At 42.7% G+C, this 14,098-nt stretch overlaps 1 protein-coding gene across 2 annotated transcripts in view; it reads left to right on the plus strand.

The window, feature by feature from the left end:
* Window positions 1-14,098, plus strand: part of LOC143295366 (uncharacterized) — a 378,847-nt gene that overhangs the window by 346,684 nt on the left and 18,065 nt on the right. For both annotated transcript variants that reach the window (XM_076607023.1, XM_076607024.1), the window contains 2 exons: window positions 5,498-5,903; window positions 11,686-14,027. In XM_076607023.1, coding sequence (XP_076463138.1) covers window positions 5,498-5,903; window positions 11,686-13,996 — 2,717 coding nt within the window. In that variant the 3' untranslated portion in view covers window positions 13,997-14,027. The remainder of the gene's footprint in view (window positions 1-5,497; window positions 5,904-11,685; window positions 14,028-14,098) is intronic.

Here is a 14,098-nt window from a genome sequence, read left to right on the forward strand (position 1 = left end):
CAGTATAACATTCAAGTCAACCTGATGAAAAATATCAACAGCATGCATTTTCGCATATATATTGTTAACGAGGAAATATGTTAGAACTTGATTTTTAAACATGTCTGGAGAACTACCCAAAATAAACATAGCATGGTCTACTCTTTAAGACCTGAATTCGGAAAATCGATTAACTTCCAGCGGGAATGTCATGGTATATGTTGGCCGTGTTATAAGCCGTACACTCACCATTCCTTCTCTCCAGCACCGGCACCGTGGTTGCTGAGCACGGCAACTTGCCATTCGTTTGGCGGTCCCGTAAACAGCCTGTTCCGAGCTTATACAGTGGTGCACGTGGGAATGGCCGGAGGCCCGGCAGGGAATTGGGCATAACCAGTGAAGCTGTTTACACCTTCACGTTGAAGTGAAAGGTAACATCGCACAGTCAGCTGTCTGCAGCTGTCCTAGCCGCCAATTGTCGAAAACTGGCATCCGTGGCTCGCATGGTGATTCACCTGTTGGAGACAAACAGACAGCCAGACAGTGAGGCAAATGGGCAGACAGAGACAAGAGAAAGTGCAAAATGTACTTCGGCAAGACTTTTCAATTTTCATTTAGATTTTTTCGGGATCCTTACGGACCTGCATTACTCGTCTACCAATCAGGCTATGTGTAAAGTTATACCTAGTATCGATTCTAAATCCTGGTTGCAATAAAACAGTGGTGCTGTAAATTGAGAAACGAAATTATGTTTGTGATCAGGTGTCAGATTAGAATTTTGTTATGTTCTTACACATTCTTGTTGCATTGTTATGAGTTGACGGATTCATCAGCTGAACACGGCGCTTCATGACATGCTTGTGATGTGATAACCCATCATTAGTTTATCAAACCATGAAATGAATCGACCCTTGTAAATACGGTATGTATTTTGTTGTTGTTGTTGTTTTGTTGTGTTGTTGTTTGTTTGTTTTTTGTTGTTGTTGTTAAGTCACTATGAAACATTCTCACGTCCACGAAATGTACAAAGACGCCAAATTTGAAAGCAGGACAACAGGCGTGATGTCACTGAGTTACAGCAAGACAGTGTTTTTATACATGACAAACTCAGCGAAATGGAAGATAGACTGGAAAAAAAAAGATGCTGTCACAAGGGGAAATATGTGAAACTTTTTGGCATACATGGATGGGTTGCATGGGAAGAGGTGAGTGACACTGAGGAAATCGTTGCAGTACTGAACTACTTCTCGTCAGACAAAAGGTGGACGATCATGGACATTGAAAATTCGTACCGCATTGAAAGTCCGGCTGGAAGGAACATTGAAAATTCGTACCGCATTGAAAGTCCGGCTGGAAGGAATCATCAATGTCCCTTGATCGTTTGTTTCAGTCATATGGACGACAAAGTTCGTATTCTCAAAGACAGAGAACTCAGGGCTCGACTCTGGAAAGAAGATAACCAAATGGTCACAGACCTTACCATTCATTCACCAAAGGGAGCTGTGCCAGCAGCTGAAGGAAGAAGGTAAAAAGCCAGTTTTTTTCAGAAACGGAAGACTATGTGGATGGCTTGCCATACCACCACTTCAAGCCCAGCCTAGCGAATGATAACCTTCAAGTTCAGTGGTCATCAAGAAGTGAGAATGATCCCACTAGCTACAGGAGAGAGGAGCCGTCCAGTCTTCATCAGCAAGGGACTTAACGTGGCGCCCTTTATCAACAACATTTTTTTTCCCCCGTATGCCCCCCCCCCCCCCCTCCCCATCCCCCTGATCAGCATCAAACGACAGAACGTTTTCCGCAAGTTCACCCTGACCAGCGATAAGTGACTGAAAAATTTTCAAGACGCCCACCCTGATTCGCAACGGCGAGTTGTGGAACGACTTCCATATGCGTCCCCCGATCAGCAACGACAGACAGTGGGACAGTCTCCACTGTTGGACACCTTTCACTGGCCCCCACTACTGCATCTGCAAAATCTGGCAGGTCGGGACATACTATCTGCTTACAGAGTAGGTTTTTCCCCACAATCCAACAGCCCTGTGTGGACTTCCCAGGAATTAAGTGTATTGCGCTCAGCTTATTGATCGCCAGATCGTCAGCAAACAGATCAGCAGCAGAGGGGGGTTGGGAGGTGGGGGTGGGGGGGACAAAAGCACCACCACCAGCAGCAACACGATCGACTGGGACACAAAGAAGCTTTGAAAACACATCAAGGAGGACAACAGAAGAGACAGCAACATCAGCACAAGCAATTCCAGGAAAAGCATCAACATGGGAGCAGTGCCAAGAAGGAACGAATCAGCCCCAGCAAACTTAGCAATCAAATCAATCGGCACATCGAAATCAACTTATACAAAAGAGGCAGTAGCAGAGACAGGAACAAGAAAAGCTGCATCAAAGAAAGTTTCAACAAGGACAGGAACAGCAATTAATTAATGGGGCAAGAGCAAGAAGTCAAACGGCCACAAGAAAACCTACACCCACAACAACAACAGCTGCAGGAAATGAAACAGCAATTAGATCCGCTGCAAGAAATCGAACAAGAGCAGCCAGAGCAGGTATAATAAACAGACCAGCGACAACGGCAAGAGGGACTGGTCCACGTCAGTGAACAGCAACCTCGGGAACAGCAAGAAGATTTAGAGGATGCAGCTGACCTTCAGCAGGAGCATGCGATGCCAGTAGATGAGGAGGACCCAGATTCTGCTCCAAGTCAGGTTTCCCATCTGTCACGTTCCAGAACCAGAGGATCGACAACAAACAAGTACAGAAATCCGCAAGAAGGAGGCCGTACCTTACGCTCCCAGACAAACCAGCAACGCAGTATGAGCCAGACGAACATCAAGGACGCGTTCCGGAGTGTGGGGTCAGACGGTACCTGCAGCAGAGATGGCAGTCTGCAGGGAGAGTCTTCATCCCGAAGAGGAACAGCGGCAACCACCTTTGAGAAAAAGGAAATCGGCCGGGCACGAAACAGGACCAATATGCCTAATGATGATCGTTTTTACATTCAGTGTACGCAGAATAATAATCAAAACTTTGAATTACCGATTAACATTCTAAACTACAATGTGAATGGACTAGACTCCAAATTAGCTGACGACGAATTTCTTCATTTTATTAAAAAGTACGATTTTGTTTGTTTGACAGAAACATTCATAGACCATGAAATCAACGGGATATATTTAAAGATTTTCCTGTCTATTCATCAAAAGCAAAGAAACATACGACATGGAATATGTTCTGGAGGTGTAGTAATTTGGAAAAAAATTGTTTTTGTAGAGAGTAAAAAACTATGTTGACAAGTTTGTTATTTTAAATATGTCAAAAAACTTGCTAGATACTGATAAGGATGTTTTCTTTGTTGCCGCCGGCAATCTCACATATATAATTCTCCCTTTTGGAATCGGGAACTGAATGGTTTTGGCATTGAAGTACTAGAAAAACCCATGTTAGTATCAAAGGTTTTTTGCATTCCATGAGACAAAAGGAGACGTATCTAGAAAGTGATATGTCAAAGAAAATAATTTAACATGGACTAAGCAGAGTACGATTCCAAAAAGTGTACTATGGGTCATGACAATTAATACTATCATTTGATGGCGGGCTTTTTTGTTGTTGTTTTGTTTGTTTGTTGTTGTTTTGTATAACATAACATTGTATTTTTCCTTTTACTAAAGTTATTTACTTATTCAGTTATTTATTTAGCTATTTCATCCCTACCTTTTGACTGTTTTATGTGCCCATGACCCAAAACATTAAAACATTTCATTTCATCTGTGTGTGTGTGTGTGTGTGTGTGTGTAAACGCGCCTGCTGTTCTCTGTGCACAATACGGATGTATTGACCACCTGTTGACGACAGAACCCTCTCGTCCCTCTCTTGCCCCTCACGCCCTGTGACTGTAGTACCAGGCAGTCTGTTAAGTCTGCACTGGTAGTACCAGGCAGTCTGTTAAAGTCTGCACTTTATCGCCAGTTGTCAAAATGTCTGGAAGTGTGCTGGGGTAAGTGGTGAAAAAGATGACAACGACAAAACATTATCGAGTAATGCATGAGAGCGTGTGTTGTCATGCTTACGTTGTGAGTGCGTACGGCATGGTTGGTGCAATGTATGCAATGTGCGAGCGCGTGTATTTGCGCAGACGTTTTGTTTGTGGTGTTAGGTGTCGGGAATCTGTCAAATCACCTTATTATCAAGTTGCAAATTGTGATGATTTATAACTGCACGTCATTTTCTTGAAGGAAAGAATATCAATATACACATACAATGGAGAATGTACAAATGATTCATCCCCGTGTATTTGAAAGTGATAAAGTTTCGCGTGCTCATGTGTTTTTCAAATATCCACCCAAAGAACAGTGTGCTGAGAGGTCTGGCACCTGTCTAACGAACAGACATCTCATCCTGATGGTTCCACAATGCCACGCTATTGTCTGCATAGCAGAGTCAACACCTCTAGAATTTGCCTCAAGCGAGATGATTAGAGTGAATCCAGTTAGCGACATCTCTCAAGCGTTTTCGTTAGCTTTATCCAGCGGTACCCACCTCCGTCACGCCCACTTTCTAACTACCAACATGTTTTGTCACACCAAAACTTAGACTTAACTTATATCACCTTTTGCGAAGTAACTTTTGCGAACCCAAGATCTACTCAGCGATGATCAGTAAACCAGTGTCTCAGGGTTTTTCATTGACGGTCTGTTTATTTCTAAAAGTCTGATTTATTCAAACAAAGAATGTTAGAATTTATAACCCGACAAAGAGTAGTCTGTTAGCAGGCTCTGTTTTTGCCATTAGTTAAGTAAACCGTTTGAATGACTGTCCCCTCTTGCCAAGGGACCAATCAGACAGGCCGTAAGCAGTGATTCCAGTTTCTCTTGGTCAGCATTCGTTGTAATGGCGTTTATCAAAATTTCCCTTTAAAGTGAGACACCACGTTCCTGGCCTGTATGGGACGTGCTCAAATGAAAATCCAAAAGATGAATGTTGTTTAAGTAGCGTTAAGTGAAATGCAAATTAAGGAAATGCATTCTGATCGGAAGACAGTAACCTGGAGGGATGGCACATGTTAACACTATTGTACCGATAATAAACATCAATCAAAGCAAGGTCGTTAACAGCTGTGGGCAGAACACGTGACAGTTGTTTCAAGTTTTTCAAAACGCATACTGATTCTGCAGGTTTACAAAAGTCTAAAATATTCTATAAAAACTCCTTTTGGTAAGATCCTCTTTGGGACACTTCTCTCGTTGATATATCAACCTTGAAGCTCAAAATAATTATGGCATAAACAATGGCTGTCTGTTGCGTGGCTACATTTCTTTTGTCAAAAAAGACATGAGGCAAGCCCATGAGAAGTTTAATGTTCTGTAATCAACAAATAGACGCAATGCCTGTGACCAAATCAGACGCGTGTACGCGTTTTACACACCCATTTAAAAAGCACATACGAACTAATTCTGAATACCTGTTTGATTTTCGTGTCTCAACCTTCTAAACTTTACTTTCGCAGGAATCGAGGTGCCCATCCGAAAAGAACCACAGCCACTGCAGAAGTCGAGCGAGCAGCCGATGGAAACGTTGATGAAGGCGCTCAGCATCAGCACCCCAGTGCTGCTCATGGCCCCTGACCTGACTCCGGGCACCTGGCGATCTGCCCACCACTCCTACACCTACCGCGGACACCCTCGCCACCTGGCGCTGAAGCCGCGTCACCCGAAGTTGAAACAGCTGGGAGGAGGTGGAGGAGGACCAGGAGGTGGCGGGGAGCACGAGGCGTGGCTAAAGACCTCCTCCCTGCCCAACATCTGTGATCCCGAATCATTGAAAGCCCAGCAGGCCGCAGGCAGCGAGGGCTGCACGCAGGTTGCCGTCCTTGACCACCTGCAGGAGGTGGTGAGAGCTCGAAGACTGAGAAGGTGGGTATGTTGCGGCATGTATTGTCGCCCCTGCATGTATTGTCGCCTGCGAAAATACGTGCAGCCCTGGCTGCATGTATTGTCGCCCCTCTGCACATATTGTCGTCGGCGACATTATGTGCAGGCCTTATGTATTGTCGCCCCTCTGCACATATTGTCGCCGGCGACATTATGTGCAAGCCTTACTGCATGTATTGTCGCCCTGCACACATTGTCGCCAGTATGTGCAGACCCTCACTGCATGTATTGTCGTCCTCCTGCACATATTGTCGCCCTTCTGTAATATATGCCACAGGCAAAATATATGACTTGATTGACATAAAGTAATAGTTAAGAATGGGAAATTAATTTTTGTGCGAGTGTCGATAATTATTAAAAGTGAACATATTTACTATAAAAAAAATTTTTTAAAAAGAGACGGATCATTACCATGGAATATTTTATGCATGAAGAGGCTTTTGTTATACAAACGTCTAGCCTTGAGAGAGAGGATATCTGCTTGTTTGTGGTACGAATCTGTCAGAGATGTTATTTGTTAATAGTTAACAACTCTTTTGTAGGTACTTATCAATGGTTTAAGCAGATCATTGCTGGCAGAATCTCAAAGTGTAGAAGCATAGTCAATAAACGAATGAAAGAATGGACACAGAGAGAGAGAGAGAGAGAGAGAGAGAGAGAGAGCAAACAAAGGAAAACTTGCCTACACCGGGATTGCTTCCTACCGAATATTCCGTTTGGAAAATGGTTACTCTTCAATGCCACCAACCGAATATTTGTTCAGAAACTCCTCGCTAATTTTTAAGTGGAAAACATCAGAAGTTTCAGAATCCAATGGGCAGGGCTCAGAAAGCTTGATATCTCTCCTGGATTTCTTGGTAACTCTCCTGGGGCTGTATTCAAGACAAAATTCATTTTGTCTTTGACATGGCAGGGACCTGCGGGTGCAAAGTTTAACGTGTAGGTCAAGTTATCATCGTATTCAAGACGAGCGGTGCACCCATCGTCTCTAATTAGAAATTCCGTGGATTCCCTTCTGAGCAGGAAACCACTGCAAATTATATGTTTTCTTTTTCAACAAGGACTTTTCTATTGGAATAAGTATCCAGAATTGAAATATCTTCATTCATTCGTTCACAATTAAGGCCTGAATTGACCTACTGTCAAATCTTTGACAAATTAACGTAAAAACTGTCCTGTTGTTTTATTTTATCACTTCAATATCACTCTTTCCGCAATCAGTTTTACACAGGGACATGTAGGGGTTTCCTAGAAATTATTTAAGTACGTTATTATTTAAGTACTCCCTGTGGGGAGTCACACTGGTCGAGTTGCTTCCTCTACCCCCAAACTGTTGTTTTGCCTGGAATCGCCTTTGAGTCTTAAAATCGTGTGTTTTTTTGTGGCTAGCATTTACATATGTCATGTTCCCCTGCTTCAGGTTGCAATAAATATTAATTTGAAGAATGCTCACCCAAAATACTTTATTTTTTTATCGTGCAAATAAGTGATGTTAGACAGGAAAGTTAAATTTACCCACCGAGCACATACCACCTCCCCCTAACACTCACAGGACTAAAGCAAACTTGTTTTCAGCGTATTTGGAGCGTTCTGTGTTGATTTTATAATTGTTTTCCACAAGAAGCCACACGATTTAGCATCATGAAAGTATTTGTGAGGCCATCATGGGGCTAATCTGATGTTTATAAATGAACAAGATTTTGTCTGGTTCTCCAATCCTCAAACAGCAAAGATTTCAAGAATGGGATTTCATGGGGTCGATAATTTTATAGTGAGCTTTGTTGGCTGTTGATGATTTACTAGTGGACAGTTTTGGGTATCATGGTTCCGAACACATTTACATTTGTTTTGTGTATCTGTTAACGTGAACCTGGTCATGGTATAGGAAGATAGAAGAAATGGCCCCAAAAAGAGCAAACATGAAACAATCTCCCATCAAGGGTTGAGGAAGTCCCAGACTGTATTATACATTTTGAAGAATCGACTGGAGAGCTTTTTTGTCTGTATTTCTAATACAAACGACTGCAGTTTCAGTTAGAGAAGCTTCAGTCAAGACATAGTTAGACAGTGACTGCTGGAACCTACAGACTTCCTATACCACATGGACATGTCTGCAAATTTTTGAGGACCTAAGCCCATAGCTTCATTTTATTTTTATTATTTTAATATAAAATAATTGTGACGATGAAGTTGCTAAACAGCAGCCAAACACTTTTAGGCATTCCTCCGAGACATCAGAGAAAGCAGATTGCAAGCCAAAGTGCTTTTTTGTTCAACAGAGAAGCACAAAAGAAAACTAGTTATAGAAAAATGTACATAGAGCATCAGAAGGACTTTCAATATTTGAATATGGAGGCTGGAAAATGGTGCTCCAAGCAGCAGAACTGGAAAAGAACGAAAAGTTCTTACAGAAAATAAGGTCCTCTGACCTTTTATCATGGTAACCAAATTAATACCACAGCTGCTGCAGGTAATACATAAAAGATCCAGTCAGTTAGAGAAGTACTGACAAATAATGTAAACCAGACCAGGAGGATCTAGAGGATTCACACAGGTTTACTTTCGAACACGTTTGCCAGGTGATTTTCATAGAAATCATCAGCAGACAGGTTGTCATGATACTTTCTAAGTTGTGCAATATATACTTTAGTGTTTTGGCAAAGAAAGCTTCCAGATCTGAGCTACACAGCACGTAAAATGGAAAGAAAAAGTTGACACTCTTGGCAAATAGCGTGGTTTTCTTCATGTAACCAGAAAGGAAGGTATAAATCGTACCTAAGTTCAGGTTTAGAACGAGTTTCAACTGACTAGGTAGGACATCCGACTACCGAATAACATTGGAGGTTTCAAGACTTTTCGGAACTGTAAACAAGATACGGCTGCAGCTTTTCTCCCTGGTTAAGAGAATAAAACAACAGTTTCTGATCACAGCTGCAACTTTCGGAAATGTTGATCTTTATTGGATACCATCCCAGACTGGATTCCTTAATAACGACCAAGCAGACAGAGCAGCAAAAAGGGGAGCAAAGAATCATACAGGTTGTTTGAAAGCGTATTGCCCATTGTTATACAAGGAAATGAGTTATATACTAGAAAGACTTCTATAGGTGCTTTCATGTAACTCTAAAACTTCGTCAGTGGACTCTCAAACTTTGGTCCGATACGCATACCAATTCTAAATTCTAATATTCAGACTATCATCTGATTCCTTGCGGATTAAATATTGCTCTAAAGTCAAGCGCATATGCTTCAGTAATGTGAAAATTAAGCATATAATTTTTTTTACTGTGATTTGATGAAGCCTTACCTGCACGAATGTGTATTATCACAAGTGACTGAGACCGTTTATGTTTTTGACTTTTTGCATTCGGTTTCAGTTGTTTGGTTGTTAGATTAACGACTTCTCTATTACGATGCCCATTAAGTTATTTTCTGTAATTGTATTTAGATGTTTGTTTCAAATTTCACCCCCTATTTAACCGGTTTCACCCAACTCACCATCCATTCCCTTCCCACTCCTGTTCTACACGATAATACTCAAATGTATTACATTGATACTCCAACAAAATTTCTTCAATCACCGATATGTGTGACGGGACATTAGTTAGAATTCCTCCTCCTCCTCAACTTTTCTTTTCAGCATCCGTGCTCTGTAGCTGGGATCTGGATACTTTCTCTGCCAAAGAACTTCTGTTTGTTGATGATTTCTTTGTCAGTTACCTGGCACACATGCTCGAAAACAAGCCCGTGTTTGTAACTCCTCTAATTCATCTTGGTCTTGTTTAGATCCTTTGTCAACACTTCTCCAAGTGAAATTTTGTTTTCCATGCTGAAAGGTCAAAGCACATTATTCTCCGTAAGAGCCTTTCACCCTTTTTCTCTGTTCTGCAGCATGAAGCACCGTTTTCCAGCCTTCATATTCAAATACTGTAGTTCCTTCTGTTGTCAACGTTCCTGTTTCTTTGATTTTATTTATTCCTTCTTTGTTGAAAACGATGCAGTCTGGCTTGAAAATTGCTTTCTCCAGTGTCTCAGAGGAACACCTAGAAGTTATTAGCTGCAGAACAGGTTCTTCATGTTATGTGGAAGTCCTTCAACGACAAAGGTTCTTTGTGTGAAGCATTGATAACAATATCCAAGCCCTTGGCCTTGGTTCTCGGGAACTCGCAAAAACATATTGTATGCTACATGGGGAGTAAGCAGATTCCAACAGTTTCCGTTCGGCTATATCTTTCAGCTTCTCATATAGCTTTTCAAACTACAGCTGTTTGTTATTACTTTCGTTTCTTACGTTTCTGTTGCAAATCTTTTGCAGTCATGCTTGAACCATGCTTTTTCCAGTGTCTCAGAGGAATGCCTTAAGTTTTTGGCTGCTGTTGAACAACTTCATAATCTTTTGTGGAGGTCTATAAACGGCAAAGGGTTGTATATTTTTTTTAAATTTCTGACGCATTTAGAGTAATCTACGTGATACCCATGCTCTGGCCTTAGGTCCTCAAAGATTTGCAGATATATGCGTGTGATATAGGGAGTCTGCAGGTTCCAGCAGTTTCTGTCTGCGTCTTGATTGTAGCTTCTCTAACTGTGTGATTTCGTGTGGAAATCAATTGTGAAATCATTACATAACACTCTAAATACATTAATAACCAGTCTGCTTTAGTTCTGTGAGTCTTAGGTAGAGGTGGTTGGTGCTTGTTGGTAAACTTCATTTTCCTGACTAATATTGCTTATATGCACGATAATGTATTTTGACCGAAAATTCTTGAAATAAGTAAATATCATATTCTAAAGCAGGGGAACATGACATATGTAAATGTTAGCCACAAAAACCACACGATTTTTAGATTCAAAGGCGATTCCTGGCAAAACAGCATTTTGGGGGTAGGGGAAGCAACTCGACCAGTGTGACTCCCCAAAGGGTCAAATGTTCATCCACACGTACTGAAATAATTTTTAGGACACCCTTGCAGGTCTCTGTATGAGAATAATTTCGGAAAGAGTGATACTGAAGTGATAAAACAATAAAAAATAAAATAAAATAAATAACAACAGGACAATTTTACCTTAATTCGTTGAAATTTTTATAGTTGGCCAATACAAGCCTTAATTGTGAACGAATGAATGAAGATATTTCAATTCTGGATACTTATTCGAATAGAAAAGTCCTCATTAAAAAAGAAAACATATAATATGCGGTGGTTTCCTGTATCTGAATATGGTTTATGAGGGTTTGGAGTTGAGCTTGTCTTAATTTCATTGGCAGGGGCGCGAGAAGGTACCCTTGTGTCAAGGGCAGTAACTCTGAGTGCGTTGCAACGTTTTTCTTGGAAACATGTAAAAATTACTTTTCCTGAATGTTGATATCTGCTGTATGGAGTCTGTTCCAGTGAATCTCAGGGAAGATTGTTTTTCTCTTATATTATGTTTTTGTACATGTGCGTAGAGTGGGCGGATAGCGGAAGGTGGGGTACCTGGGGGGGTGGGGGTGGAACGGAGAGAGGAATTGGGGGAGGGGAGCTCTTGATCACAGAATGTTTGGCGCTTCTTTTTACTTCAACTGTCGTTTACAACTTTCGACAAATTCGTGAATACTTTGCTGGGTGTGTTTCCACTGTTTTTGGGGTGTTGCTTGAACAATGCATAACTGTCAAAATATTTGAAACTATGTGAAATAACGACATTCATTAACGGATGAAAAGGAAAAGAATACAAAGTGAATCTGTCTTGATGTATTTCAGTCATGATATACTTATCTGTTGGGCAGGTTTGGAAGACCCTCTTGCAGTATGGATGGCACGATTTCGGTGTCCCTGCCCCAGGCACTCTCTCGGAGCTCATCGGGTGTTGACAACCCGGCCTACCTTCACGAGAAGACTCGTAGGAGAAGCCTGTCTGCGTGTATGCATATCTCCTCATTCAAAACTTCAGTGCCACGTTTTGTCAAATCTAATCAGCTCCAACCTCGAGAGCGGCTTCAGCAGCTGCAACAGCAACTTATACACAAACAACGTCAGCTTCTGTTACAGCAACAAGAAGAGCAACAACAAAAGAAACTGAAAAAAGTGCAGAGACGTGACAGTATAGGAAGTCGCGGCAGAAGACGTGATTCCGACGAGTCACGGCTGTCCAGACCAAGGCCTAAACTTGCCCAGCTGAGGGGGGCTCATAAAACGTTTGACTGCCCTGGGATAACTTCCCCTACATCGTGTCCGGCCGACCCTCCCCCCTTTCCCCTTCCTGCCCACTTCATGCAGGCCAGACAGGAGCCAGACAGCTTGCCCTCCCACATTAGCTCACGAACTGCCAAACTGCTGAAAGCCAAGTGTCAGTCCCTGGACGTTAGAGATAAGAAGACTGACGTCATGCTGCTCAAAGACCTGTTTCGCTCTATGGATACCCAAGACTCCCCAACCCCTCCCTCTCCCCCCACTAGTCAGACGTCATCTAGCTCTCTTGTCTGCATAGACCCACAGGAACAGATTCATGCTGATCATCCGACTGAACAACTACATCAGAGTGCGGCGGTCACTATTCAAAAACAAAAGGGAAACACTGCTTCTAATAAACCACTGATTGGCAAGAAGGATAGTGCGTTTGTACGTGTGATTCCTTCAAAACTAGAGGGGGAAATTATCAGTAACATCGACAGTGCGAACACACATGATCTGAGCAAACCGAAACTGAACGTAAGCTGTACAGACGACCAGCGCTATGAACTTCCTCTGCTGAGTGGAGTGGCTCAGGCCCATAGACAATGGGAAGTGGAGAGACGCAGGAGGATCTTTCGTGATTCCACCACTGACCACAAATCCCACAGTCTGGACATTAAAGACACGGGACCACTAGTGAAAATGGAAACAGCAAGGAGCAAAATCCACAGATCAACTAGTTTCAAATCACCACTGGCAAGAGAGGCAAAACGTACACACTGCAAACAAGATTTGAATTTGCTGGACAGGCGTTCACAAGTTGGTGTTCAGGAGGATAGGTCTTCTGTGTTACAGGTTCTAAACCCCCAAATCAACAAAACAAGGCCGAAGTCGTGGGGTGGGGGGAAGTGTCCAGGTACGAGTATTTCAAGTGCTGGAGCAGCCAATGTGATTTCTTCTCCGATTACGCTTGACTCCATGCTCCTGCCTCTGACGTTACAAACATCTTCCAATGTCACAGAAAACGAAAACATGAAACACATATCAGGTAGTTCAGAATCTGCTTGCCCAGGGTCTCCTTACCCATGTAAAGTGGTGTATGACGAGGAACAAGAGGCTGGCAGAACTAAGCCTGCAGTGGGCAGACCACAAGTTCAGGACTGGCAGTGCCTCAAGCTGCCAAATCGCCATCCTTATTCTCACATCGACCACCATTCTGCTGACAGGAGTTCTTCTTCGCATCTATGTCAGCAACAGAACCAGCAGCTGGTAGTTCCAGTACAGATACATCCTCATGCACAATTACCAAAATATTTAGATCCGGTCAAGATGGAACGAATACTTAACCAAGGCCAACAATATCAGAATCAAAATAAGAACCAGGTGGAAAGAGATGTCTCTGCTTACGAACTGTCTGTTGAAAATCACGCAGAGACAAACACCGACCTCAGTCAGCACGATTCTATGAATGTCTTCAACTCGAAGCTGGGGAATCCCCGGCACTGTCAGAACAAAGACCCCCCTACAGAGTCCCATCAGCCGGAAACAGCTAGGAGGCGTTCAACAATAACTCACCGGGCGTCTGTGCATTTGTCTTTGGATTCCTATGCTGATTCCTGCATGTCTATGACCTCTTCCACTGTCAGCTCAACAGACAACACCAACAGCTCCAACGTCGCTCTGGTGATTCCTCCTTCCCCTGCCACTTTGTCTCACAATGCCTACGGTGTCAGTGGGGTTAGGAGTAGCGATAGTAGAGGTGGCGCTGGTGTGGAGAGTTCTATTCCGGCCATGAGGAGGATGAGGTACACTCAGTCCCGGAGTGTGGCGGTGGAGTTGAGCGCGGATGATGAAGATACAGAAGACATGCCACTGATCCAGATAGTGCACAGTTCCAACGCATCAGACACTGTCGGCAAGTCGTAGCACTTGTACAGTTCTAGTTCTGCAAAACTCGGTAATTTCATTTGCTGTTGACAGTTTTTGACACTAACGCCCCAGACAAATATCTAGGGAATGTTGGCAAAC

Source organism: Babylonia areolata, chromosome 20 (genome assembly GCF_041734735.1).
Source record: "Babylonia areolata isolate BAREFJ2019XMU chromosome 20, ASM4173473v1, whole genome shotgun sequence".
Classification (NCBI taxonomy): Eukaryota; Metazoa; Mollusca; class Gastropoda; order Neogastropoda; family Buccinidae; genus Babylonia; species Babylonia areolata.